Consider the following 27,568-nt stretch of genomic DNA (forward strand, 5'->3'; position numbering starts at 1 on the left):
ATTGGACCAGAGCTGGGAATCAGAACCTCAAGGAGCGGGGCCTCCTAGTGGCCATGGCACTGAACTGCACCGCACTGCACTGCTCAGCCCCCATCTATTGAGTCTTTGAGTGATGCTAACAAAATCTCATAAGCTGCTTTAGCAAGGGGAGACAATTCGGTGAGAAAGAGAATGAGACCTTGAGTAATATCTCGAAATTGCGAAATTCCTTTTAGTTTAAATGGTTGCTGTTTACTGAATTGGCCGTCTTGGGTTTGCGGTCAGCCTCTCCTTGTGAGGATGTAGAACTGTGAGTGAATTATCACCTGTGACACCTGCCAGTACAAAGCAGCACATGTTTGGAAAGAAGAGTATCTTGTGCTTGTCATTTGCAAGTCACTTTGGATAATACAGAACACAATATTCTCAAACCAGTTCAGGATCAGTTGGCTTGAAGCCTTATCCTAGCAGCACCGGACTTTATCAAGAGAATAGGCCGTCCGTCGCAGGACCACTCACTCACTCACAATCCAGCCAATCTGAAATCCCATATTAATCTGACACCTTTGGGAATGCACTGACTACTGTGACACCATGATGGCTGCTTTGTATAACAGCATTTGCTAGATAGAGTTAATAAACAGAGGTTTTTCCTTTGCATATGATATCTCAACTAGTGAGAAAGTCGTGATAAATGAATCTTCATAATAAATAAAATATATTTAAAAAAATATATATATATTTAAAAAAAAAAAAAAATCGGAGTTTACATCTCCTCAGGTGTGGCACACCCTGGGCCGTGGCCTTAATGTTTTTTGGCTTTCCCTTAAACTGCCAGGATGCGACTCTCGGCCAATCACAATTTGGTTTTCTTTTTACCAGACAGGACAGCAGCATCTCATCTTTTTTGATTTGTTCTGAAGAGCAGTCAGACAAGGCCATCTCTGCTGCCGCCCTGCTCATAATGCCATAGAGCAGGGGTGTGGGCAAAGTCAGTCCCGGAGGGCCGCAGTGCCAGCAGGTTTTTGCCCCAGTCCAGTTGCTTAATTAGAAAACAGTCCTTCCCAATAATTGAATTTCATGGCTTGCTAGTGCTTTAACTCAGCTGTGTCAGGCCATTCTCATGTCCTAGATTTTTTTTTTCCTTTCTAAGGATATCGCCCAAATGATTTGAAGTCTAAAATGGAGGAATAATACACAATCTCTCACTTTTTTTCTCTTCACTTTCCTTCCAAGTATTTAATTAAACCAAATAATGTACAGCAAATATACACGGGTGTAAATGGTAACAAGCTAAATGGAGAAATGCTGGTTTCTTTTGTCATTTGCATGTTTTGCCAGTAAGGAGCCATTGAAAACCGAGAATTCGGCTGTTTAAGACTAAAATGAGCAATGAGGGCTCAAAATCTTAACGAGCGAGACAACGAAAGTGAAACAGAAGTGTCACTTGAGCAATAAGGGCTTCTAATTAAGCAACTGGGTTGGAATAAAAACCTGCGGCCCTCCAGGAATGACTTTGCCCACCCCTGCCATCTTTGTCCTGTTGGTACCTCTCTAAAACCTGTCCCAGGCCTCGTGTTTCTCGATGCCAGTGGTTCCTCCTATACAGAACACTCTCCGCTGTACACAGGTGAGCTGCCCTCTGACTAATGGCCCACAAAGCATCTTCTGATTGCGAGCCCCTAGATTCAGGCTTAGCCACCACTGCGACAAGTGCCATTGTGTCACTTTGAACCTGCTCAGCTATTGGTCTGGTGGACAGAAGATTAAGCACCAGTAAAACAGCTTTTGAGATGAGGATATGCTTTTATTCTTTGTGCCCCATAAAGCCATTACCCATGATGCTTTCTCTGCGTCCTGCTTGCTATATAATGAACCTACCAGACCATTAATAAACAATCTATTTTCCAAGAAGCTTTTGCAATTTGCATTCAGTATGTTTGTCTCCTTTGAAAAATGGTGGCTCCCGTTTCCTTTCGTGTAAGCTAATTATTTGTGCATGAGAAAAAAAAAATAAAGAGGGAGGGGGAACGCAGAAGCACAAAATGTCAAAAGGATTAATTTTGCTCTCAATTCAGTTTTAAATTTATTTTTTATCTTTTTTTCCCCCCAAGGACAACTTCTGTGTTATTTATGCTAGACATAAGACTTGAGATCCCGTATATGAATACCAGATCACGAAGCCCTGCACCGCTCACATGCATTATCTCTGAAAGCAATTATAATCCCATACATAGGCAGTGTATATAAGCTAAGAGACTGGGGCTTGTCGTACATACTCGTACAAGGAGCATATCTAATGGCTTGCGGTGGGATATCTGGTTTACTTCAGCATTCCCCATCACTCATCAGTGACAAATCTATGAGGAGAAATTAAATAGCCTTTATTTATGAGTTAGAATCGCACAAAACAGCAGCTATAGGATATGGTGTTCATAGCAATATCACCGAGCCAAATGTTCAGTGAGATATATATTGCAATCTCACTCCCTTTTTTTCATTACTCCATTAACTATAAAGCATCGGTTGCTGGGCTTTGAAGACCACAGCGCTGCGGATATCGAGGAAATAACTTCAGTAAGTTGCTCCCTTATTGACCATTGTTGACAGAGCATTCAGGTCATTCATGTATCTGAAAATACGTCCTGTGTTACCAATGGCATACCTAAAAATCATTCAAATTCACTTTGGTACTTTTTAGTTTGTCCTTTTATTTTAAAGGTCTTAACAATTTAAGAATAGAAGGAGTGAATTAAGTACTTGACAATAGCCTCAGCATTTTAATTTACATTGTCATGATTGCCTGCTATTAATTATCCCCAAAACATCTGCATATACTAAACTACGGGCCAATCATCAATTTTATGTTATTAATTAAAAGAGTCATTATAATCCTAGAAATGCAAAACAGAGATACAAGTGTTAAACAATGTCTTATTATTAATCCATTTTATAGTGAAAGGTAATAATAACCGGGCCATTGTGACCATATAAACTAGTAAAAAAAGAAAGAGACAAATAACATGTCATTATTGAAATTTCAATAACTAACATTGTCAGAATGACCATAAAAGTAATAAACCAGCATCTCAGTTGTAAAGAGATAACAAATCCCTAATCGATGGAGAGCCACCTGACTGTCACAGTGGCACGCGTGTCCTTCACGTGACAAGTTCTACATAAAGTTGTGATTTTGCCCCCAGAACATTGCCGGCCAGTGTTTTCTGTGGGAATGGAGCACATCTTCTTTAAAAATGATATCTTTCTTTCACAATTATGTGGTTGTTGGGGTGCAACTATGCACAAAAATAAGCAGAATAATATCTGTTTATAGGTTTGGTGTTAATTTGTTTTGTTTGTTTGGATTACAATATTCATTTTTTTGAGGTTTTGTGCCTACAAACCTGCATCCTGAGATTTGGATGATGCATCAACAGACATGTATTGGAGTGGGGGGTCTAAAATGTGTGCATCTGGTGAAAACATTAAGTCAAAATGTTGACAGCTTCACAATACTTAACCTAAAGTTTATGAAGAAAAAGAAAGTAAAAAAAATAAAATTGTGATGCTTCATTTCTAGACTCGTGTAACGTCGGCTCAGTCTAACTGGTAACTTGAGTGTGTATGGTGTGCCCTGTAATGGACTGGCACTCCGTCCCGCCAGTGTGCTTTTCTGTGTTGTGTCCAGTGCTGCCAGGATAGGCTTCAGCCCCCCACAACCCTCAACTGGATTAAGCAAGTTTGACAATATTAGGTTATGTAATTCTCCATTTCCTAGGCACTTTGTCATTAAGAATGAATATGGGCTCAGTGTGAGGTTTCCCATTGCGATTAATAAAGTATACTGTATGTAATCTTAATACATAATTCACTCACTCACGTCCGTCCAAAGCCGAATGCGCAGTCGCCTCCTGCGCGGCTGCCCAAAAAACCTTACGAGACCGACATCCAACCCCAACATCGCAGCAGGCGGCGGATTTACGGCCGCAAAAATTCAAAGAGAAAGGCGACTTCGATTAAAGCTCTAGAGGCCTGAAAGGCGATTTCGACTACAGCTCCAGACCTAATTACACATTCATTCAATACACCGATATCAGGTTTGTGGCGCTTATACTTATTACTATTCCATATTGTACTAGAACATTCATCATTCAATATTATACTATAGGCCTGGAAAATTCATCAACTAACAGTACAAGCCTGTACAGTAATGAGTAAAGCGGACTATAATCATTACAAAACAACTTCATCGTTACTTATCATTTGTTCTTCATACACTGCTGACACAAACTCGTGTCCGTTTCATCTTACGTTGTCGAAACGGGCTCTTTGTCTAGTCTAACAATCTAATCCGCAGACATTAATAATATCATGTGATACCTATAATAATAATGTTGTAGGTATAGTAACACCTATGATCTCAAGTATTAACTGACACTTAATAGTTCATGTATTAATAGCGTAAATGGGCTCATAAAAAGCAGGTTAGCTCTGTGTGATTCTCTCACTAAGCTCTTGATGATTTTCATCCAGTACGTTTTCTCATACATTCTGGCCTACTGTGGTATAGGCTGTACTGTATCAGTTAAGTAATGGTGCTGGGTATCGACCTGTGAAACGTCCACTTTCTCCTCTTGGTTTTAGTGTCTCTGTCTGCTCCTTCACTGACACTGAAAATGGACTCTTCAGCCGTTATATTTGTCCCTCCAACAACATCTATAAGCAGTACATGCACAGCAGGTGCAGAGAAGAAGATGAGCTTTCTAAAGCAGTTCTCCATGGAGTTCTCTGTGAATAGTGCCATATTAAATAAAGGCTGACTGACTGCTTAATTATCTGTTTGTGGCCCAGTGAACCTCCAGTGTTTAGCCAGCTCCACTAACGATGGTAATGCTGCTTGCGTCTGTTTTCTGGCCTCCATCTTGAACTTCCTTGTTTGTTTTGAGTGATTCTTTCCTAAAGCTTTTAGACGGTGTGCTCAAAGTCAATCTGTGTTTATTTGCCATGTGCTTATTTCTCCTTTGTCTTCTTTCTTTTTCTCTCCTTCTCTTCTCACCCTGCTTCTGTTGTACACAGGGATTCGGTTTTGTAACTTTTGAAACAAGTGCAGATGCAGACCGCGCACGGGAGAAACTAAATGGTACAATCGTTGAGGGACGGAAAATAGAGGTGCCTTTTCTTTTCCATCCTTGGTCACTAATCCTTACGCTGCTGTCCCCCCCATATCCACATTCCTCAACAACATTCCCTTTTATGCTTCTTTTGTCCTTTGCACTCTTTTTGTTTGTGTTTTTGTCAACTGACTTCTATCCAAGCCTTCCCCCTGACCCCACTCACTTGTAATGCCGTATCTGTTACTATCATTCATCAAACTGCACCTTAAATATACTGTACTTTGTGCACGCTTTATTGTATTATGCATCACAAGACTCCAACTTGTATGCTTTGTTAAAACAAATACAGAATTAAGAGAATCTAATTGTTTTTATCATGCTGTGCTCAAGATGATAAATGCTCTCCTCAGAAGTGTCCCTTGTCGATCTCACCTAGCCCCTCACTCCCCAATTCCGTATTTCAGGTCAGATTAAGGCAGATAACTCAGGAGGGGCTGCGCCAATGGATGACACTTTTATTGAAGTTTACCCCCCAAACCACAAAATGTTTCAGGGAAAAGACCAAGGCTTGGATTAGGGGGTCTGTTTTATTACGTCCACCTTTGTGCCTTGTAAAGTGTTTTTATTTTAACCTTCCATAGAAGTAGGTTTTGCATTCTTAGAAATGAGGTCACTTTAAAGTTCAAGGCCTACTATTTTCCACCAGAAGCAGCCAGCTAGTAACCACTGAGAAAATAAAATCTATTATTTATGCAATCAGACGAGTTATGGCGCTTTAAAGTGATAAATACACTAATAAAGATTACAGCTTGTGGGTTCTCTTGTTACATGAGATCATTACTTTCTTGGTGACCGTTCCTTTCCATTAGCATGTGCTGCAGCCTGCTGTAATGCGTCGTGATGCATCAGTGCCTCCTCCGGGTTTCATCTGTTCACCCACAAACCCAGGTGGCAACACACCATGGCCAGTCACCTGATTATTTTAGATTAAGAAGTTATTTGATATTTGTACAAGCAAAAAACAAACAGCAGTGGGGGAACTGAGAATGTTCTGGGTCACTGGCACCGAGGCCTGTCCTGGCAACACCAGGCCCAGGCTAGGAGACATATCCCTGGATGGAACCCCAGTCCACTGCACGGTCCTCTTGTGTATGTTACTTCAATAACTGTCATGTTAATAAGGACTATAGCATTTCTCACTGAAAACAGCCCCAGAACGGCAAGATTTGGAATTAAATCAGTAGATTACATATTAAAACTTGGTCAGATTTCAAAGATGTTAGGAAAACTGTTTTGCTAGCAGTGTTTTGTTTCCCACTTGCACTGATCAGACTGATTGTCTCTGACTTATCCTCAAAAACAGGTGAACAATGCAACAGCAAGGGTGATGACAAACAAGAAGGTGGCGAATCCCTACACAAATGGTATGAGATATCTTTTCATAAAGTGTTAATGTATAAACGTTTCTTACCTCTTTTATAAATGTGTATTCATTCTGCAGTTCCAAACTGAATTTACTGTGGTTCTTTTTTTAGTTCTTGTCTTGAATTTGCAAAATGTCTGTTGACTTGTATTTCACTTAAGCCAATTAATGAAAGATCAACAATTAATGGTATTCAGCTTTTGAAAAATGTAACCCTTCTTTACACCCCGACATCTGAGCTGGCAGTTATGATCACGTTGGCTCTGAGTGTGTCAGACACGGTTGGGAAGACAGTATCTGAAGTGAGGTGGCCCTGACTTGAAGATGGTCTCGTTAGCAGTACAGATGACGGACTAGAATGTTTTCTACATCCAGCAGGGAGTGATAGCTGTACAGACGCAGCAGGTTTAATATTGGGGAAAGTCATTCTACTTACAATGTCACCTGAAAGCCACCAAAAAAGCAATCACTCCATAAATACAATGTTTATACTTCGCTTGTATTAAAGAGTCACTTGGTATATACAGTAAGTCCACAGGCAGGTCCTGTGTGGAGACCTCTACTAAAAATCAACAGGAAAAGAACACATTTCTGACTGAAGATTACACGACAGACACTCCATTTATCCCCCTTCTCTCTCTCTAGTCCTTAGCCTTTCCTCCTACTGCCAGGGGAGCATTTGACTCGACACTCAAAGTATCCCCTGCCACAGAGGTGGCTTGAAATTCCACATTGGGGTCATTTCTGGCCAAGTCCTTGATTCCTTCAGATCAGGGGCAGCCTTAGATTTGATCTAGGGACACTGGGTTAAAACGTCTTCTAACAGCTAACAGAGTATTCCAGTTGCCTGTACCCTCTGAGGGACAATATACCACCATAGCTCCTATTTGGGGTCCAAATGCCTAATCCTCACCTGCTAATGGCAGTGTGTGCGCTCTTGGTCTCCATCATGGAGGCAAGCTGTAGAATTGATTCCTGCCCTGTGCCAACCTGGTACTGCCAGTTGAATGGCTCTCACACAGTAGAGAATCGAACTCCCATCAGCTGTGTAATAGGGGGGGAAAAAAAAGTGGGTTTGGAAAAATTAATGAATAAATATTACAAAATGTCATATAACAATAATGAGGGACTTTTAATAGAGCATCAAAACTAAAAACAATTACTAATTAGTAGGATGATCAATAAATATTATGTTAATTTTATGAAAAATGTTGAGACTTTAAATAAATCAAGAACATAGTGAATGATAAATACTTATAATTAGGAGAAACATGGTGAGTGATTCTGGAGTGAAGTATTACAGTACTAAGAGACAAATGATTGCATAGTTAATTAATTTGATGACAGATACATAATAATACAACATATTAAAACATTTTTAAATACTGCTTTATCCAATTCAAGGTTATGCAGTCCAATTTATAGTCCTCTATTATCACAACATGCAGGTCTTTGTGAATGTGAAAGGGAAGCTGACACACACAGTGGAAGAGCAGGTGAACTCCACACAGATGACATGTAGGCTCTCGTCTCTAATCTACTTCTAAAAGCCAAGCTGACGGAGAGAGGACTCATTTATTTCTGGGTTATTTTGTGTGTGTGTGAGCCAGCCAGCTCTTGTACAATAACTTGAATGGAACTGAACTGTTTTTATACCAAGTCCTCCTCCCACAAGAGTGCAACATAATTTACCTGTGGCAATGCCACCAGCTCTGTATTGCCTAGTGATGACTTTCTTACTGCACTAATTCCCCTTTGGACATAACTGTGCAAAGACAACTCAAAAAGCCTAATTCTCTGATATTCATTAAATCATTATTTAGGTGTAGAAACAAATTTAAACAGAAACAAGTCAGCACAGTGTGGCATGTATTGTGGAAACCAGTACTGGAAGTAGTGTTGTGAGTTCAGCTGTGTTTGATCACAAAACAGCTTGTTAAAGTTAAGTTCAGATTTCAATCCATTATACTGTACACTGTACTGTACTTGTCCTAAGTAAGCACCTGAAATGATTTAAAGTCAAGGATGAAAAGTGTGGCATCCACAAAAATTTCCTGTCCTAGTACTCTGCTATGCAAACACAAAGACGTCACTCCAGAAGTTTTCAAGATTGTTGCATTTCTCTTAATTTTTACATTATATAAACACGTCTGTGTGTATGTACAGCACGTGTGTGTGTGTCATATTATATATACACACACACATATATACACACATACTAGGGGGCGTTGCTCGCCAGCCCCTCAGCCGAATTTTCGTACTTTCGTTATCTCTAGCCTGCTCTGCATGTGTATCACGCCAATGTTTTTGAATTCTTTACGATGTTCTTCTTAGTCATCTACTCTTTGTCTTTTATTTCCGGCCCCGGGCCTGGTTAAATCTCTTGGCACAAAGTCTCGTCTCATGGGATGTGAAAGTATCTCTCTCAAAAAGTCTCTCCTCGTCTCAGGATTTTTTTTATATAATAGAGAGATGTATACAGTAATCCCTCCTCCATCGCGGGGGTTGCGTTCCAGAGCCATCCGCGAAGTAGAAACCATATGTTTATATGGTTATTTTTAGAATGTCATGCTTGGGTCACAGATTTGCGCAGAAACACAGGAGGTTGTAGAGAGACAGGAACGTTATTCAAACACTGCAAACAAACATTTGTCTCTTTTTCAAAAGTTTAAACTGTGCTCCATGACAAGACAGAGATGACAGTTCTGTCTCACAATTAAAAGAATGCAAACATATCTTCCTCTTCAAAGGAAACAGAGAGGAAAGCAAACAAATCAATAGGGCTGTTTGGCTTTTAAGTATGCGAAGCACCGCCGGTACAAAGCTGTTGAAGGTGGCAGCTCACACCCCCTCTGTCAGGAGCAGAGAGAGAGAGAGACAGAGAGAAACAAAGTCAAAAATCAATACGTGCCCTTTGAGCTTTTAAGTATGCGAAGCTCCGTGCAGCATGTCGTTTCAGGAAGCAGCTGCACACAGAAGGTAGCAACGTGAAGATAATCTTTCAGCATTTTTAGACGAGCGTCCGTATCGTCTAGGTGTGCGAACAGCCCCCCTGCTCACACCCCCTACATCAGGATCAGAGAAAGTCAGCGCAAGAGAGAGAGAGAGAAAGTAAGCAATCTAGCTTCTCAGCCATCTGCCAATAGCGTCCCTTGTATGAAATCAACTGGGCAAACCAACTGAGGAAGCATGTACCAGAAATTAAAAGACCCATTCTCCGCAGAAATCCGCGAACCAGCAAAAAATCGCGATATATATTTAAATATGCTTACATATAAAATCCGCGAAGGAGTGAAGCCGCGAAAGGCGAAGCGCAATATAGCGAGCGATCACTGTATACAAATAGATGGATGAAGTCAAAATTGACATCTCCACCACAAGCTATGTGGTACAGTACTACATACTACATTAACATGTCATATATATATATATATATATATATATATTTTTTTTTACATTCAATGGTATTTATTTATTCCTAGTATCATTGATGCTTTCAGTGTTTAATTTGCGGGTGATAAAGAACTTACTTTCTAGATGAAGAAGAATATTACACACACACTTTGGAAACCTGTTAAGGGTACAATTTTGCACAAATTTTAGAAAGCTTTTCTTCACACACAGAACCACAGACACATGGAATACATCACCAAGAAGTGTGGTGGAGAGCAGGACTTTAAGGAACCTTCAAATATTGACCTGATGTTATTTTGGATAATCTCGGTGAATATGATGGGTGATCTTCTTGGGCTGAATGGCCTCTTCTTGTCACAACTGCTTAATGTTCTAGTGTTGAAAGTGAAAACAAAGTGTAAATTATTTTTTTTTTAGTAACCGGCTGGTAGCAAGTGTAAAGCACGACTGACGGCTTGAGAGCTGTGCTGCTGCATAGCTTGTGGAATGAGTAACGTAAAAATTTCTTAACTCTGAATTTTTACCGACCTTTCAAAGTGATTTGTGTAAAATTTACTCAAGTAGTTTTTATATTTCATCCACAGTATACACCAGTCAGCCACAACATTACAACCACTAGCAGGTGAAATGAGCCACATTGACTATCTTGTTACAGTTGCACCTGTCGACTGGTGGGATATAGTAGGCAGTAAGTTAACGGTCTGTTCTTAAAGGTGAAGTGTTGGAAGTGGGAGAAATGGGAAGACATACGGATCGGAGTCTGTTTCACAAGGGCCAGATTGAGCTAGCGAGATGACTGGGTCAGAGCATCTCCAAAATGGCAGGTGTTGTGGGGTGTTCCAAAGTGGTCCAGAGCAGGACAACTGGCAACAGGGTCTTGGATGCCCATGGCTTACTGGTACACACGGGGAGAGAAGGCTACCTCATGTGGTCTGATCCCATAGAAGAGCAACTGTAGCACAAATGGCTGAGAAACTTAATGCTGGCCATGATAGAAAGGTGTCAGAGCGCACACCCACAGTGCATCACAGCTTGCTGTGTAGCCATAGAGCAGGCAAAGTGTCCATGCTTAACCCTGTCTACCACCAAAAGCACCTACAATGGGCACGTGCATGTCAGAATCGAACCATGGAACAATGAAAGGTGGTGACCTGGTCTGATGAGTCACATTTTCTTTTTCATCGTGTGGGCGACCGGGTGCATAGGCATCATTTACTTGGGGAAGAAGATGGCAACAGGATGCACTATGGGAAGAAGTCAAGCAGGTGGAGGCTTTGTAATACTTTGAGAAATGCTCTGCCTTGAAACGGTGGGTCCTGGCATTCATGTGGATGTTATTTTGACTCGCAGCACCTACCTAAAGATTGTTGCAGACCTCATACACCCCCTCATGCCAACAGTATTCCCTGATGGTAGTGGCCTCTTTCAGCAGGGTAATGTACCCTGCAGCACTGCAAAAATTGCTCAGGTTTGGTTTGAGGAACAGGACACAGAGGTGTTGACTTAGTCTCAAAATTCCTCAATCCAAACGAGCAAATGTAGATATGTTGGAAAAACAAGGATTACCATCATGCAGCTTACAGGACTTGAAGGATCTGCTGCTAAAGTCTCTGTGCCCAATACCACAGGATACCTTCAGAGGTCTTGTGGGGTCCATGGTTTGAGGACGAGCCACAATGGGGACTTGCACAATTTTAGTCAGGTGGTTTTAATGTTGTGGCTGATCAGTATACGTAGTAAAAAAGAAATGCAATACAGACCGTGAGTGGTGCCCACGTCTTAAATGCCAAGTGTATTGGTCTCAGATTCAGGTCATTTTCACCACTTAAAACTTAGTCTTCTACTCTAGCAAGATGACCCTCTGTAAGGGCTGATATACAAACCTCAGAAACTGGTCCTGTGATAAAATAAACAAGTGATTTCACGAAGCCCCTTTTTACTTGTGTTTACATTCCCAGAAATGCAAAAGGGCTTCAGTTGCTGTAATGTCACCACAAATGTGGTTCTCTAAATTTAAAAAATCCACACCCGTTCTGACTAGTCATGCCTGCTTCAGTAAAGGAGGATGTGCCGACCCTAGCACCCACTTGTGTGACTACTGGAGCAAATCTCACACTGCAGTCTTGTTTCCTGACAAATTTGGCTGTTTCTGACTTAACAAAAAAAAAAAACTGTACTAAAAATAAACAAAAGGCCATTCAGACTTTAGAACAGTCGCGTGCTGATGGTGCCGAGACTCGTACTCTTAAAACCCTTCACCTCTGTGCTGCCCAGTTAGCAAACTGGAAAGAGTCTGAATTCTACTGCCTTTTATGACTCTAAGTGGGGGCACAACCTGGAGGTCATCTGGGACGTTGTTGTCTGGTGTTTGTACATCCAGGGTGACGGGCCGCTGCAGACAGGCAGGGTCTCGCTAAGCTCCATGCCAAATTATTTACCTTGCACTCTGACTCCAGGTGACCGCACCGCACTGAAACAATGACAAGCTCTTGTCCACAATGGCGCCGATGGCTGTTGGACTGACATCATCATGATATAAGGATGAAGGCACGCTTTAATTTGTAATTATCATCAAAAAGTAGCAACGTCGATTACAAATCTGTCTTTCAAGTGATTCATTAAAAAATAAATTTGAATGCAAGACAAATGTTGTGAAGATGCACCGTGTGATATCTTTGTTAAACATTTAGTTTTGGTTGAAGTGCATGTACTTTAATCGGTTTAAAATGAAGGCAGAATAAACTAATACATAATTCATAAACTAATACTGGCTGAGCTGATTTATACTTATTTATTAATTTATTTTCTTCTTCTGAAGCCTAGGAAAATTGTCATAACAGCCACACAACAGCCATTTAGATAGCTTCAGTCCATTGATTAAATCACAAATGAGGCTCATACAGTCAGGGAAATTAAAATAAATTAAACTTGCATCAGATAAACTCTTATTTGGCTCCATTAGAAAGTGTGATCAGCCGGCCAAGTAGTAGGAATTGAAGCTCTAGATCTGCAAGATACAAGTAGTTTATTCAGGTCTTCCCTATACGTCAGGTGCATGGCCGCTGAGGAGGAGCGGAACCTCGATACACGTACTGGAACTGAAAGGCAGTGTGCTCTGTCGACTGAGGACTTGGACAGTAAAACACCAGGCTGTGGGTTTAGTCCACCGCTGCCTTCACATGAACTCGGGGTCAGTGGTGACCCTGCGCTTGCCACTCAACCTGTGTGTGCACCAGCTGTGAACTGCTTGGAATGGTACTGACGATATGAAATGAAGATGGTACATTTGATTACTCTGTGGTTTAGTGGGATTAAGCAAACTGCACATGCTTATGCACATTATTCTTGAGCTATGTGAGAAGCTCCAGCCTTCCTTTATGTTCAAGAGGATGGTCATCCCTGCACGATAATTCTATTCCCAGAATATTTCCTTGGGTGCTTCAAGATGCACTTCCCTCCCAAAGGAATTAGGCTAACTTAATCTCAACATCTCTCTCAAGAAAGGTCACCTAAAACTAAATTTTCTAAACCACAAAGGTCTTCTGCTTATGGACAATAAAGAACCAAGTGGGCTGGAAAACACTTAACCACCAAAAGTTCCTGGCGCTGTCTTCAAGAGCATTCTGAAACCATCTAGAAGGTTCTTGAAGTACATTGCAACCAAAGCTCTTATTTATGGGACAGTTTCAACTCTTAATTATACTGGCCACTCAAGCCATAACACTTTGGCCTCCGTGTAAACTGTGCTAACAAAGCCTTCATGTATTTTTAGTTCTTCACGGATTTAGTAAATGCTGAATGGCTGTGCTAGTTTTTAATGCAAACTTGTTTCATCCTTAATTTGATGTCGGTGGCCTATTAAAACTTAAAAGACAGGGTTGAATATTTCACTTTGTTTTGCTAAGGAGCCTGACGCTCGGTCACTGGCATCTGTGGGTGTTCGTCCTCATCAGAGTCATCATAAAATAAAAGCCTAGTGTAAAACTTTATGCAGGGCCATTCAACTTGAGAAGAGGAGCAAACAGGTGAAAGTCATCACGTGGTTAGTTTGAAATATTAAGAAAGTAAAAGTGAGCAGCCTCTTTATGAAATAGTTCAGCAGACCTGATCACCATCTGTCTGTAAAGCATGCACCCCCTCACCTTTAAACTATTTACATTAATAAAATGGAGATTTCTTTAAGAAAGTCCTTACCTTAATGTAAAAAAGGAAGAAAATCCAGTAGCTTCAGGGGGTTTCGTAAATTGGGAGCCAAAAGAACTGTCTGCTTAATGTGTAACACAGAAACTGAAAAGCAAGAAAATAAGAAATGAATCCCTTAGTTCCACTTAGCATGTTGCCTTCCAACAGTTCTTTACTCCTCAGTGTTCGAGTTATCAAGTTAGCCCAGCGAGTGGCACACGAGGGTCCAGTGAGGCTCACTTCATTACTTCAGTTGGTCCAGTAGATGGTGCCAAGTCTGAAGCTTCATAATTAATACAATGAGTGGAAGCTATTTGTTTTTTGGGGGGGTCAGTCTACACGTCGGATTTCCACTTTGTCACCGATTTAGTTTTTGACAAAATCATTTTTTTATTTTTTTAACTATGTACGATCCATATGAGAAATGGCACAGATACGTTCACTGTCTGTCATACATGATCTTTACGTGCAAAGCTGAAACAGGTGTTTCTTTTATTTATTTGTGGCATACAAAAGAATTATTCAAAATGCAGAAATCACATATGTGAATAATAAAAGTATGTTATGTTTTTTACACATTCTAATTCAAATATCTTTGTTACATGGCTTCAGTTGGCTAGTGTGCCAAGTACTGAAATTGCGATGACCTTGCATGGTTCCCACATTTGAAGTTGGTTTGTTTGAGATGTTTTAGTTTTATGTACCTTGGATCCCAGTCAGTTACCTCTTAGCTTTAAGTGCAGGAGTCAGCAGGTCCCTAAACACCTCATCTTATATCGGTCCTCTGTTTTTGTTTCTCCCTTTTGTGCAGGTTGGAAGCTGAATCCTGTGGTGGGAGCTGTTTATGGCCCTGAATTTTATGCAGGTAAAAAGTTGCTGCCCACTTCTGGAAACTGCCTTTGGGTCCAATATAATTGGGGGCTTAAATAATTAAGGAATTCATATAATATGCACAGTTTAACTGGGGTTTGTCTAGGGGCAAATGAAGTTGGCATCAGTTCACCCTTCCTGCCAAAGACTTGCTCCGAGGCCCCTGTGGGCTAAATGATACGTCTTACCTGTGCAGACATCACAAATGGTAAGAAAACTACAAAGATGCAGGATCATCTAAAAACCAGTGCAGACTAACACTGGAGAAACAAAAGCCAGCTTTTCACATTTTTAGGATATTTGTGATATTTCAGAGTTTCCTCATCTGCTTTTTGATCCAAGTTAGTAAAAGCTTAGAAATCCTGGGCTCAACAGTGCTGGGAGCAGATTTTCTCAATTAATCATTTACTATAAATAGGCCATCATTGTCAAGGTGACAACAGAAAACAGATGTCAAAATGAAAGATGCAGAGACGTAGCACTGCTCTTTTCAAGAGGAAAAAAAAAGATTTGTTCTTCGTGAAGATTTTGAGCATCGATCATTTGAGAACAAATTGATGTTGACCTATTGGTGTGTTCATACTTGACCTTTAGCATAGCACTGTTGCATAACCTTTGAACCTAAAAATGTAAATGAAGCCACAACCAAGTGCATCACTTCAGCGTCAGGTTGACTTGTTTGCTCCTTTCAAATGGAATATTCTAGAGGATTATTGCAAATTGTACAGATTTTTCCTTGGGAACAAGTATTATCTATGTGTTCAACTAGGAACTTGATTCCTTTATACTGTATGTATAGATAGAGAGACAGACAGATACATTTAAATGGCACTATATGATAGATCTATAGATACATACTTTTATAATCAATAGGGTTATACTGTAGTAGCAAAACAAAAAGGCACAAACACACCGTGTACATGTAAAAAAAACTGTGAAAGTGTTTACAGTGCTAGAATTACACACAGCTTACCCGTTCACAGTATCAATATACAATAGGATGTCAGTCATTGGCACATAGCATCACTGTGCTAGACAATATACACACAAGACACAAAGTTAATAGATTTTATATTTTCCACATGTATTGACTATGCACTGGATATTTTTCCTCCCATATTTCAGAGATGTGAATGTTAGTGTTTGTTCCTTTAAATGAGCCTGGTATGAAGGAGAATATGTGTTTGTAAGTGTGCCTGAGAGGGACTGGCATCCTGTATAAAGTTTGTTCCTGCCTTGCACTCAGTGCTGCTAGGATAGGCTGTGACAGCTAACATCACAGAGCATACCTACACACACATGTCCAATTTATCGTATAATTAGAATCAGCCAACGTGGTTATCTTTGACATATGACAGAAAACTGGAGTACCCTGAGAAAGCCCATGAAGACGCAGGCATAACAGGAATCAACATACAGAGATAGCGCCAAGGCAGTAAATGGTACAAGGCAGAGGAATGTCCTGCAAGATACCCTCAGCGCATGTAGCAGCAGGAGACCTCCTCCCCATAACACTATGAAAACATGACTGTCACTACGGTGTTGTAGGACACCCTGCAGGGATAAAACAGAAGAAACGGCACAGAAGAAGCTGCCAAAGGACAGACAACCAAATTGATGTCCAATTCCACCCTAAGAGATGAGAATGGTACTAAGGGGCTATTGCAAGAAGTACAAGAAGTAGCCAGACTTCCAGGCAACAACAAATAGTCCCACTCTATAGGCTACGTTGCTGCCTGGGAAGAGAGACATGACATTTTAGGGGCAAGTGAAACTTCTGGAGTCCAGGGACAACTGCAGGGTTACTAAAGGGAGTTCTTTCCCGCTTACTGTGTAGTAATGTTGGGGCCTTTCCTGACCTCAGACGTGATTGCAGGGTTTGGTTAGCAGTGACTTCACCCAATAGTTCAAAGTCACTTCACAACCGAGGTGCATTTCAGTCTGGAGGAAAATTTGGGATGAAGCACTTTTGCTTTCAGACAGTTTTAGGAGGTCCAAGAAAGCTGACAGGTTGATTTCGTACAGTAAATACATTTTTATGTTATAAACACAAGCTACAATACTGCCTTATACATAATACCCAAAATGTGGTATAGTTTACATCCCTAATCAACCTAACCTGCACATCTACAGCATGCAGGAGAAGAACAAGCACGGGTTACACCTGCAGCAGCCAGCCTGAGCTCTAAACCTAGGAGACCCTTGTGTTTTCAGGCAGCAATGCTGCTACAGAGATTTTCACCTTGTCCTAAATAAGGACGTGCTCAGGGTCTGCCATTGCCATAATAAACCTGCACAGGTGCAGTGGACACCTTGCGTCTGTTCTTGGGTGTCTTTGTGTTTGGTGAATTTCTATCCCCATTCCAGTGACATGCTGTTTGATGAAACTGATTTGGTGACCAGTACCTTTAGCTCTCTCCGTAAATGTGCGTAGTTATATATAGCCTGGCATCCCATCAAGTGTTGACTCCTGCCTTGTGCCTTCTGCTGCTGAGATGAGCTGCACCTCCACAAAACCCTGTAATGGAAAAAGCAGACAAAGTGCACGTAGTGTAACCCTCAGTGGACTGTAAAGCACAATCCCTTCCACAGTGGCAAAGACAGAGATAATTGTTCTATGTACTCTTGTGATATGTGCATGTCACTTTGGGTAAAAGTACTAAGTAAAAAAAATTAACTGATTAGTAATGGACAGAGTCTGGGGTCTATAGAGACCTCTCACTTTTCCAGATAAACAGCAGGAGTATCCGTATCATCAGTCCCAACTGTATATTGCATTTTCTAATATACAAGAGGAGGAAAAAAAATACACATGTATCCCAGCTGTGTACACACGCGTTGTAACCGCTAGCAGCTGCACATTCTTACTGCATTTGTGCACTTGCTGTCGTGTCCCGGATATGGTCTGAATCTCATTCAAGGTCAGCAAGAAATTAAAACCAAATTTAATTAAACTGGCTATCTGCAGACACGTAATGCAAAAATCAATACAATTATGTCAGTTAAGACACCAGCCATAATAAAAGTTAACAGTAAATGACTACTTTTTGACCTTAACAAGCAATAAGTGGGTATTTATTTGAGATTTATAATAGCCAGGTGAATTAGCAGATGTAAATGACGATACCTCTTTTGAGCCCTAAATGCCGCTACACCAGCGGTACAGCACTTTCCTATGAGCAGCACATCTAAAATGAAATCCCAGACTACGTTATCCAACTTCATCCGACTCCGACCCGGCAAATACTTCAAAATAATTTCCTGTCGTTGCAATATAATTAGATAGTGTGGGGGGGGGGGGGGGGGGGGGGAGGAAACAAATCATGTGACGTGTGTGTTTAGTCAAGGAGCACACGGGAGGCAAGTCGGCCCATCCAGGTCATTGCTAAACTTTCACGAGTTACTCAGAATAAATTACTTCCAATAAACAGCTGAGTAGTGGAGGAGTGTGGGATCATCTCTGCTTCTTCTGACAGCTTTCTGAAGTGCTCTATAGTGGTAGTGAGGACCACACTTTAAGAAATGTGCCATGCAGGAACATCTGATGTACTGTAAAAGATTTGTTTTAAAAAAAAAAACAACACATGACACTTATAAAGGCCTGAAATGAGGCCAACCATAAAAGACACGTTCATCATGACATAATAAGACATGTAATTATTTTTATGGGGTATATGAACAAAGGGAGAAACAAAAAATAATTAACAAAACAGAAAGGAAAACGTACGGCCACTCTGAGCCTGCCTAAACACCCTTCTCCTGCAGTGGTCATCTTCTTGTCACTTGTGAGGGTCAATTTATACTTTCTGCATACATGGATCCATAATTGTATGTGGACGATAATCATTTTAACAATACTCTGGATGTTCATTTGTACAGAGAACTGTCTACACAACCCTAAAAAAAATAAGCATGTGCCAACTGTAAGCCATCCAAAGACCAGAAAATGTACTTTAAAAGGGTAAGTAGGCAGGTTCACCAAGGTTGGTCTTCTAGTCCATACACTGCAGTCCATTAAACCACACTAGTGCTGAAGTGGCTTCTTGCAAGCACCTGGCATCAGAGATTTAAAGTAAATAAAATCACATCAGATTTGAAGATTAAAGAACAAAACACAAACCAGTCATAAAACAAATGCAGTGACGTGTTCTGAAGACAATGCGACTCAACACTCGCCCTCCACCATACTCAGGAAGCTATGCCACAAGACAGGCCCTGTAAACTGGTCCTTCATGTAGAACAGAACAGCAAATAAACCAAAAAAGGTTTAACCTACTACTGATGCCAGTGTAGTGCTTTCCGGATTGTCATTGTGAGTCCAACTGAGACAACCAAGGAGAAGTTGCCAGGCATGTCTCATAGGTATGTTTCCTCCATCACAACAGCACATGAGCCTGCTGAGCTGAAGAAGCGGGCGTTTGGGGAGGTACAGCTCTTAGACAGCCGAGCATTCACACACTACACGTTTATTTATATGTTACAACATTAAACACTGCAAAGGGGTAGCTCGTAAAGTTGATTTTACTTGTATTTTTTAAATAACGCTACAGTGCCCCTCTGACGCACAGCAGTTGCAACAAGAACATAGCCCTGAATGACGACTTTAACACAGATGCACTAAAAGCATTAATAAAATACAAATCTGTAAAGAGCAGCATTGGATCTGAAAATCGCACTTCTGAGCTGGGGCGTCATGAAGACCTGTAAGCCTTTACTCTTAAGAGCTTTTTGGCAGGATCACTCTGCTTGTGATTGGCTGTACAGCCAAACAATGGGCTTCATGAATGATAATCTCGTCGGTGATCCCAAGCAAGGTTTTTTTTTTTTTTTTTCCTTCTCTCCATCAGTGAAAGACAGGATGAGAGAAGCAACTAAGTGCCTTTTAGCAAAGACATAGCCAGAGAAAATGTAGCCTTTAATGAAAAGAAATACAATCTCGTTAGACTTATTTACAGGAATCTGGCTCAGTGAACCATCTACTGCTTACAGAGTCTGGAGTGTAGCCAGTTCTCATGTTAAAGTCGATTTACTTTACCATGCTAATTGGCAGAGGCATGTTGGGAATCTAAAGGTGGCACTTCCATGCAAAACCTCTGGCTGAGCTGTATGAAAACAATCTCATATTCTACAATAGAAACATGAACATGCAGCAGTGCAAAGATCTAAGTGGCCACTGACTGGCAAAGTGACACATGGTGCTGGTAGGTGGGTGGGTGGCCGGCAGAGTCACAGAATGATAGAAAAACAACGATACTGTGCTGACACTGCCTCCTCCGACACTACTGTCATACCTTTACTGCAGTCAGCCATTCTGTTTTGAACAGTATGTAGCACGTCAGGCACCTTTTGAGCCCCACTCATGTTAGGTATATACAGTAGGAGAAGAAACTGCATGTAGAGGGTCCCCCAGTGGCTGGAATACAAATCTGGCACAATCAGCTGTTCTATTTTAAACTGCTGTCTTTTAACACTTTCCCAAAACCCCTGATGCGAGTTCAAAAAGAGAAAACTAACCTGCGTGTACAGTGTCCCCTTGTTTTTGGAACACGTGGCAAGTCGGTTGAGAAATCGGACCATTTTATAGCACAGGCTTCCAGTCTCTGTCCTGAGGGACCCCTGTGGCAGCGAACAACATTAATCATTTTATCTTGAATTGATTTCATTGTTTAATTGACTTTTTTTGCTTCTCGTATTTATCATTTAGAAGAGAGCAGTAGTGCGAGATTTATGTTCATAATAAATTTAGAAACATCTGAATTTTTACCGTAGTTTTAAGTTCTCTTTTGTCATTTTCTTACTAATGACATTTAATTGTGACAGGAGAAGACACCTGGGCAATCGACACTGAATGCTGAACAGCTGTAGTTACTTCAGTGCCAGACCCACTAGCTCGACCATTAGGAAATAACCTCTTAAATAATCAGAACACCTGTAAAAGCAGAATGAACATCATAATGACGGCGCTCCACTTATCCATCTTCTACTGCTCATCTGGTTCAAGTTGCTGGGACAACAGAAATGCTCAGACAGCACTTTTCTCCACCACTTCCTCCAAATCCCTGCCAGCTCCTCCAAGATAATCAGGATAATGAAAATTGTACAATCAAAACAAACAACAAAAAAAAAACAGTACATAATCTCCATGTAACAGGCCTAAATGTTTATTACATATAAATACTTTTAGCAAACCTACTTTTTAAATTTCTGGTGTCGGGCCTTTCATCATTTTGTGTCACTTTATTCATTGAAAATTGTCATTAATAGGATATAATCAAGGGAGAAAACTCCAGAAAAAAAGGAAAACTAATAGGGAAATAATAAAAGATATATAAGAACGTTAAACTACTGCAAAAATACAAATATTTCTCAATTTCTTATAAATGGTATGTGTACTGCTCTTTTCTAAATGCAGAATAAGAGAAAGAAAAAAAGACCATCTAAGTAAATACTGAGATTAGTTAAAAGTAAAATGGCTGAATGATTATGAAACTGGTGAGAACAAAACCTGCAGGGACAGCGGGCCCAGGACTGAGCTTCTCTTTAGTACTTTTAGGAACATCTCGACACCATTGAAATACAACATAGAAAGTAGCTTTGCTTATAGTGCCCCCAGTGGTTGGATTGTTAATTCACCACTAACGCTATGGCTGTAGTGGAATCGGTCATTCTATTTTGAACATTATATAGTATCTAATATCTTCTGAAAACTGTTTATGTGAATTATACAAGAGAACGTAACCTGTGCTTCGAGCGATCCCTGGTGGCTGAATCTGCTACCGTCTTGTCATTTGTGTTTATTATACAGTATGTAGAGCCATTAACACCTTCTCAGTAGCCCTCCTCCTCAGTTACAACACAGAACACTAGACTGGGTTTACGCTGCCCCTGCAGCTACTGGATGGGCCTGCTGATATTACTTTATGTCTGATTGAAATAAAACTCGACAGATTTTCCTATATATATATATATATATATATATATATATATATATATATATATATAGAGAGAGAGAGAGAGAGAGAGAGAGCGCCTTTTATACTTCATCACATTCATAACTCTATTTGTGGTTAGCAAAAGAAAATGAGTAGTTGCTCACACTAATGTTCCCTGGGTTGGTACAGGGTGGGTTTCCTACTACTACTGCAGTTTTGTTGTGATGACAATACCAGTGGTTTCAGAAGTTATCTCCAGTCTGTGCTGAATCTTGACTTTAAATGAACAACCTGTGCAGGGCATTGCAAAAGTAGTGTCTTCTTCTACCACATGCATTCTGTCACGTGTGCAGGTGCAAGGAAGGTGCTGAGATTTTACAAGGCATACCAGTGCCTGGTGTGCTTCACGGATGGAGACCAAGTAGAGAAAGGTGGCAGGTATTGGTGGGAAGGCAAAAGCCAGCAAAGGCCTCAAGGGTTGTTGTGCAAAGTTTTAAAGGTTGTCCACGACCCAGCTCTCTAACTCAAGCCAGTTCTGGCCATTCCTCTGTATGGTGTGAACCACTTTACAAACAAGTTCTTGGGGTCTGTCATTTTACTTTTTTTTTTTTTTAAATCCCAAGATCCATGCAGAGAGCCCTGCATGTCTTTAATCAGTCACAAACGGGCTGATTTCATTTGAAGGAGTGCTGAGCACATCTCTGCACTTTAACTGCTTTCCTTTCTGCTCATTAGACTAAAATCTGCTCAGGCCGGGACAGCTTTACTGCGAACCTCTAAATAATCGAGTGTGACAGAAAGCACTCATTTATCATTTTTATTTGACCACCCCCCCAAAACCACCTCCTCACGTACGCATACACATTTTCCGCCGTTGCATCAAATCAGGCCTAATGCAGTCCGGCACTTCAGCTTGCTGCCTCAAGAGCTCGGCTCTATGATTTATTGGACACTAATCTTTCAAGTTGCCTTAACACGGCGCTAAAGTTTGCCAAGCCTAAACGGCGCCATATGTTTCTCCAGTCCCCAGAGAAAGAAAGAGAGAGAGGCGGCTACAGAGTGAAATATATACACCTATATACAGTATCTATACTGGGGGTAAGGGAAAGAGAGACTAATAATAAAGGTTCCTGTTTCCGGCCCCCAATTCCTTGGTGGCTTGTCCACGGATTTATTCTGGAATAATTATGGCTGGAATTTAATATACTTTGGGTAGGAATAAAACGGGATGTAAAGGCGATTAATCACTGTTTATCAGTCCCTGTTTCTGTGTGGGAGATCAGCGAAATTGGGCGCCATAAATCGTGGTGTGGTGACAGCACACTCCGTCTCCATTCATCCTGGTGCTACAGGTTTATTGTCCTCAAATCCCATTCAGGGGATGACAGATGAGGCCGGGAGGCTGCCTGCTTTTAACCTCTTCTAGGAAAAACTGGTCTGCTTTTATTTTATTTTGCTTCTTTTTTTTTTTTCCTACTCCTTTCTCCCGCCTTCTCTTTTATTGAATGTCTCCTGCTTTCTTTAGTATTGGCATGTATCAGACCTGAAATGGCAGTAAGAGACTGCATCTTTGCAGATCATCAGATAGGGGCGATAATGAGCCGTAATCAAACTTTGGGTCCAGTATGACACCTCTGGCATCAACTCCATGTCAGAAAGCGAGCCTACTGGCTGCCCAAGAGTCTGATGGGATGTGCGTAACCGTCATGCTTCACAAATCAAATCTTTCACTTGATGAACCTGCTACTGAGTCTCAGGCTGCAGCGGATGGCAGGAAGAAAGCCTCAGCAGACCAAGTTATGCAGTGGAGGAATTGAATGTTCCCCGCAGGCTAGAAGGAAGCAACCTCAAAACTATGTCATCAATGACACCGACACCTGGGAGCCGATCCTTATGTCGCTGTTGCTCACAGTTTCCTTTGTTCATTTCTGACTAACTGTGGTGGATGAGTGTCTGCCTATCAGCTCATGCAGGGCCGACTCCACACAAAGTCTGACTTCTGTAGATTACATAGAGAATAATATATGAGAGCATCTGTACGATATGCTGTCAGTCACGGCTTGTGGGGATCTTCAAGTCTTGATGAAAGGCAAGGAGGACTAATGTGAAAGTGAATTACTTTGTAGGCCCCTGTATTGAAAGGCACTATAAAAAAACAGGCATAGATCAAATAAAGACCTTTGCCAAGCTCTTTTGGAAAGGCACTATATTAAACAATGATTGAAGTGAATGGCTTTGTTTATAAACCTCTGTGAGCCAAAAGCAAGGGTAGAGAAACAAGCAGTATTTAAACAAGATGCATGTAATTCACATAAAGTGCTCTTCACGGAGTACAGAAGTACTCAAAGTGCTCACACAGTTCCACAAATATATTATGGTGACAAGAACATACCAAAACTTTACAATTGTTACATTTATGAATGTAAATATTGTTAAGTCTCAATAACATAAAAGATTAATTAAGGCCAACAGAGAAGAAAAAAACTAATATTACTGCAGAAATATAAAAAACCTACAAGTGTGGGGTGTCCCATAGTCACTCATAACAGGTACAGTCAATGGTCTGATGTCCTAGGCCAACAGGAACACATCTCTATCTTCTGGGAAGTACAATTATGTTACATCTCACTGACACCTTTGTTCGAGGCCGCTTACGATACCAGAATAAGTCGCAGAGGTTTCTAGATAGATAGATAGATACTTTATTAATCCCAAGGGGAAATTCACATACTCTAGCAGCAGCATACTGATACAAAAAACAATATTAAATTAAAGCGTAATAAAAATGCAGGTAAAAACAGACAATAACTTTATATAATGTTAACGTTTACCCCCCGGGTGGAATTGAAGAGTCGCATAGTGTGGTGGAGGAACGATCTCCTCAGTCTGTCAGTGGAGCAGGACGGTGACAGCAATCTGTCGCTGAAGCTGCTCCTCTGTCTGGAGGTGATCCTGTTCAGTGGATGCAGTGGATTCTCCATGATTGACAGCAGTCTGCTGAGCGCCCGTCGCTCTGCCACGGATATCAGACTGTCCAGCTCCGTGCCTACAATAGAGCCTGCCTTCCTCACCAGTTTGTCCAGGCGTGAGGCGTCTTTCTTCTTAATGCTGCCTCCCCAGCACACCACCGCGTAGAAGAGGGCACTCGACACAACCGTCTGGTAGAACATCTGCAGCATCTTATTGCTATATTGATATATATACTGTAATTTTTTTTTAAATAGTTAAACACTGTGAGGCAGAACTGGGAATTGAACGAGCAACCTTAAAGCCGGGTGCCAGTGTGTTATTGGAGGCACACACGCACACTCATAATCATACGTCACAATTAGCTAATTTGGAGTCACTGGTTAACTAAACGTGCACATCATTTGGAACAGATGGCATTATATAAGGAAAGAGAGATACACAGTACAGTGGATTCCAAAAGTCTTCGAACCCTTCACCTTTGTCACATTTTGTCATGTTGAAGCCTTACGCTAAAATCATTTAAATTCCGTTTTTCCCCTCATCAAGCAATATTCAATACCCTAGAATGACAAAGCGACATTTTTGAAAAGTTTTTAAGAATAAAAAACCGTAATACCCCAATGACACAAGTATTAAGACCCTTTCCTCATTCCTTTGTTGAAGCACCTTTGACACAGATGACAGCCTGGAGTCTTCTTGGGTCTGACGTGACAAGCTTCACACATCTGGATTTGGGAGTTTTCTATTATTCTTCTCATCAGATCCTCTTAGTCTGTCAGGTTGGATGGAGACCATCAGTGGACAGCTATTGTCAGGTCTCTCCAGAAATGTTTGCTTGGGTTCAGGTCCGAGCTCTTACTGGGCCACGCAAGGGCATTCCCAGAGTTGTCCCTAAGTTACTCCTGTGTTGCCTTTGTTTTGTGTCCTGCTGCAAGGTGAACCTTCTGCCCGGTCTGAGTTCCAGAGTGCTCTGGTGCAGGTTTTTATTAAGGCTATCTCTGTACTTTGCTCCATTCAGCTTTCCCTCGACCCGGACTAGTCTCCTAGTCCCTGATGCTGCCACCACTATGCTTCACTGCTGAAATGGCATTGCACAGGTGATCCACAGTGCCTGGTTTCTTCCAGGTATGGCTTGAATTTTCACAGTCAGAGTCCTTTACGTACCTTTTTGCAAGCTCTAAGCAGACTTCCATTTGTCTCTTACTGAGGAGAGGCTTCTGTCTGGCCACTCTGTCATAAGGCCCAGATCGATGGAGTTTTGCAGTGATGGTTGTCCTTCTAGAAGTTTCTCCCATCTTCACACAGATTGCTTGGAGCTCAGCCAGAGAGACCATTGGGTTTTTGGTCACGTCTTTTTTTCTCATGATTGCTCAGTTTGGTGGGTCAGCCAGCACTAGGAAGAGTTGTGGTTGATCCAAAGGTATTCTACTTAAGAATTATGGGGGCCACTGCACTCTTGGGAACCTAAATGCTGAAAGAATTTTTGTAGCTTTCCCCAGACCTGTGCCTCGACACAATACTGTCTCCAAGCTCTGTAAGCTGTTACTTTGACTTTCTGGCTTGGTATTGCACAGACAGGCATGTGTATCTTTCCTATTCAGTCCGATCAAGGTGTAGAAACATCTCAGTGATGAACAACAAAATGAAATGCACCTGAACGTAAGTGTTATAGCAGAGGGTCTGTGCACTTGTATCCAGTGGCGTAGAAGGTGGGTGCGGCCCGCACCGGGTACCAGCTCTGAGGGGGGTGACAAAAAATTGCCGGTTTTGTATTAATGTGCCTTTTTGCTACATAAAATAACGTCAAATAATTTACATGGGCTTTAACAATCCTTAATTGCAGCAAATTGCAGGTGAACGATGTGATGTTCTAATGATTTAGTATTATTGTGTGGGGGGAGGGGGTGTTCTGTCTCGTTTCTTTTGAACTGTGCTGGTGCTCAAGTAAATAAACAATCGGTCCTGTGACTCCTCGTCTCATCCCTGCCACAAATATATCATCGCCCCAAGTCGTTCTGTGTAACAAGATGATATTTTTAACCCGAACATCATAATAATATAGTCGGCGCGAAATGTTTTAGACAGTGGGGTGGGTAGGTATTGTCCGCTCTAGAACCGACCATAAAGTAAACAAGTTTACTTTAGGATCGTTCTACCAGCGAACGGACAATATCTCCCTCCCCATCCCACTATTTTATATGAGCCGGGACACACGACAAAATCATGTGTGTCAATTCTGGTTAATTGGCGATTTGGCGTAATTTTTGGCGATAAATCAGAGGCCAAGAAGGGGCAGTATTGGGAAATTATCATTGGCGTTCTCTTGATTTGGCTCGTTATTGCCTTTATTTTACGTCACCAAGACGGTATTTTTAAACGTATTTTTTTCAAATTTTTCGACGCTTCTTCGGTTTTTCCTTGAAATTCATGTCGGAAATCTATGGTAACTTAAACGTGTGCATAATTTATTGCTCCAATTTCGATGTATTTTTCGAGATGTGCTGTTCATAAGACTTCAATAGTGATACCGTTTTTGGTGATTTATTCCTTACTAGCACAATACCCGCACTTCGCAGCGGAGAAGTAGTGTGTTAAAGAGGTTATGAAAAAGAAAAGGAAACATTTTAAAAATAACGTAACATGATTGTCAATGTAATTGTGTTGTCATTGTTATGAGTGTTGCT

General features: G+C 41.1%; 1 protein-coding gene and 1 long non-coding RNA gene across 10 annotated transcripts in view; one reads left to right on the top strand and one right to left on the bottom strand.

The window, feature by feature from the left end:
• rbfox3a (RNA binding fox-1 homolog 3a) overlaps positions 1 to 27,568 on the top strand; it is a 1,290,878-nt gene that overhangs the window by 1,219,803 nt on the left and 43,507 nt on the right. For 8 of the 9 annotated variants that reach the window (XM_051936516.1, XM_051936518.1, XM_051936520.1 and 5 more), the window contains 3 exons: positions 5,056 to 5,148; positions 6,457 to 6,517; positions 14,924 to 14,977. In XM_051936516.1, coding sequence (XP_051792476.1) covers positions 5,056 to 5,148; positions 6,457 to 6,517; positions 14,924 to 14,977 — 208 coding nt within the window. The remainder of the gene's footprint in view (positions 1 to 5,055; positions 5,149 to 6,456; positions 6,518 to 14,923; positions 14,978 to 27,568) is intronic. The other variant, XM_051936515.1, reaches the window with a different exon arrangement.
• Positions 13,947 to 27,568, bottom strand: part of LOC127530179 (uncharacterized) — a 34,757-nt gene continuing 21,135 nt past the window's right edge. Inside the window, exons 3-4 of the long non-coding RNA XR_007936707.1 lie at positions 17,389 to 17,500; positions 13,947 to 14,217 (exon numbers count right to left, since the gene is read on the bottom strand). This is a non-coding gene — a long non-coding RNA (uncharacterized LOC127530179). The remainder of the gene's footprint in view (positions 14,218 to 17,388; positions 17,501 to 27,568) is intronic.

Source organism: Erpetoichthys calabaricus, chromosome 14 (genome assembly GCF_900747795.2).
Source record: "Erpetoichthys calabaricus chromosome 14, fErpCal1.3, whole genome shotgun sequence".
Taxonomy (NCBI): Eukaryota; Metazoa; Chordata; class Cladistia; order Polypteriformes; family Polypteridae; genus Erpetoichthys; species Erpetoichthys calabaricus.